The following is a 2,394-nucleotide window of genomic DNA, read 5'->3' as shown; positions in this document are numbered from 1 at the left end:
CAACTCCGCCCGTGAGGGGGGCTGGGGGTTGTGGTTTGGGGCACAGGACATCAACGCACCAAGTCTTTGTGGTTTAATTAATAACGGCACTTTGAATATTATTTTTAATATACCACAATAAACGCGTACGATTGAACCCGAAGTCGTCGGGGAGCTGTGGGAGTCATCTCGGCGCGACAAAGGGAGAGGGGAGCTGTCAGTAGGGCTTACTACCATGAGGGCTGTTTCGGCGAACTTACTCGCGTTGCTTTTTCTCTGCACTTGCGCCTGTGTTTTTTACGTCTGGAGCGGGCTGGAGGAGAACCGTCTGGAACGGCACACACGAGGGCTCCGTTTACCGAGCACGGGATCCGTTCACGCCGATGGTCCATCATCCACAGACCTCTCCGCCAAAACTTTCCGGGCTCTGCTCGCCGTCCCCGCGGCACAAAGACTAGTGCATTCGGGGGGCCGTTTGGACGTGCGCAACCTCACCGCCATCGGGGATCAAACTGTCTCTTTAGGAAGCAGAGATTACCATATGAATGGTGATAACAAGAGCTCACCGTTGAGGAGGGAGGGCCCGGAAAAACGGGGCGCGCTAATTGAGGAGGGGATTTTTTGGAGCGAACGGCTGGAGGAGCAGTTCCCCGTGGGCTTCAGCGAGGAGCATGCCCGGGCATGGCAAGACAGAGCCCGGGGCCACCGGATAGTCACGCTGCAGCCCGGCTGCGGGAGGATGTCCAACCAGCTCGCCACTTTCTCGGACGGAACCAAAGCGTGCGTGCGCTACGGAATAAACCCCGATCAGGTGCAGGGGGAAACTTTGACGTATTACCTGGCCGGTTTGCTCGGGATCACCAACCTGCCGCCGCTCGTCCTGGCCCAGTTGAATAATAACGTGGACGGTGGTGAACAATGGTCCTCTGTCAGGAGGAGGATAGACAGTCTGCAGTGGGGGGAGCGGGCGGTGGTGTCCCTGACCGAGTGGGTCGCCGACCTCACCGGGGTGGTCACACCCGCGCTGCTCAGACAGGAGAGCGAGGGGGGGCTCCATCCTCTGCCAGGGGGGCTACTGCCAGTACTGGGGAACATGACCACGGTGGAGCTGCTGGAACTCATGCAGTGGTCCGACCTGATCCTGTTGGATTATCTGACGGCCAACTTCGACAGGCTCGTCAGCAACCTGTTCAGTCTGCAGTGGGACCCGCGCGTCATGGAGAGGGAGACCAATAACCTCCTCAAAACGCCCCGGGGCGACCTGGTGTTCATCGATAACGAGGCGGGACTCGTGCACGGTTACCGGGTGCTGGAGATGTGGGAGAAATACCACAGTACCGTTCTGGGATCGGTGTGTGTGTTCAGGAGGAGGACAGCGCACCGGGTGGAGGAGCTGCACCGGCGCGGGGACACGGGGGCCCGGTTGCGGGAGCTCTACCTGGACAGTGAACCGTTATCTACGGAATTAGGGTTTCTCTCCGAGGAACACGCGGGAGTACTACAGAGCCGAATAGACAGCATTTACAAACACATTTTGCATTGCAAGGGGAAGTACAGTCAGCTGTGAGCGTGTAGTGTGATCTGTGATTCCTCTCATTTAGAGGTAGAGTCCAGACTCCAGAGAATTAGCCCGTGCTACTAATCTGATAGATATACCAGAGCTAGATTAAAAATGCGCGTCAGTTTTTGAATATCACGATGAACTACCTCTTGTGAATACAATGTTTTTGCCTACTTTATATCTGGACTGAATTAAGTGATAAGTTTGTATCTAGGCTTCGTGCAAGGATATGCCATAGTGTATCATCACCGAGCCTCCAAGCTGAATAGAGTAAGGTCATGAGATGCATATGTTTGTCTATTTAATTGTCAGCCTTGTCACTATCTCTTCAGTTTGATACACAGTCGTTGAGCTAAATAGGAACACATATCTCTTGCGGTGTCAAGAGGGTAACATAAAACCACTTTGTATCGTCTGTGTGCACAGGATGTGTTGTGGAGAACTATCTTCATAACCAACTCCTGAGGAGAACCAAGCCTTAACACGAGTTTAGTCCCAAATAGTTCAGTATTCGTCGGCACATACATTTATGATGTAAGTAATTGTCACCTCTCTCACTCCTTTTTTATAGAGGATAGCCTATATTTGTTCTATCAAATGTCATTCATTTATTTGGTTGTCTTATGATTGTCTCTTAAGCCTTAATGTTATGACTCAGACATATTTGTTGTACATGTATGTAAGAACATTGTGAATACTGTATCTGTTGAAGCTGTTTTTTTTGAAAATTCGCAATCCTGCTCCACTAATTTAATGTGCATTGTAACATTCCAGTCCTCCTGTCAATTTTGCTAAATATATTGTAATTTAAGTTATCCCTTGTCAAGACCATGTGTTTCTTGTTCAAACCGTCT

General features: G+C 51.0%; 1 protein-coding gene across 1 annotated transcript; it reads left to right on the top strand.

The window, feature by feature from the left end:
• Positions 1-214: 214 nt before the first annotated feature.
• Positions 215-1,546, top strand: fjx1 (four-jointed box kinase 1; the record flags this gene model as incomplete). Its single annotated transcript, XM_080539415.1, has 1 exon — positions 215-1,546. The coding sequence occupies one exon, from the start codon at positions 215-217 to the stop codon at positions 1,544-1,546; it is 1,332 nt and encodes a 443-aa protein (XP_080395541.1).
• Between the last annotated feature and the right edge of the window lie 848 nt (positions 1,547-2,394).

Source organism: Nansenia antarctica (assembly GCF_963989245.1).
Source record: "Nansenia antarctica genome assembly, chromosome: 9".
In the NCBI taxonomy this organism is placed as follows: domain Eukaryota; kingdom Metazoa; phylum Chordata; class Actinopteri; order Argentiniformes; family Microstomatidae; genus Nansenia; species Nansenia antarctica.
The sequence above is the reverse complement of the archived record's forward strand: the minus strand, read 5'-3'. Positions and strand labels throughout refer to the sequence as shown.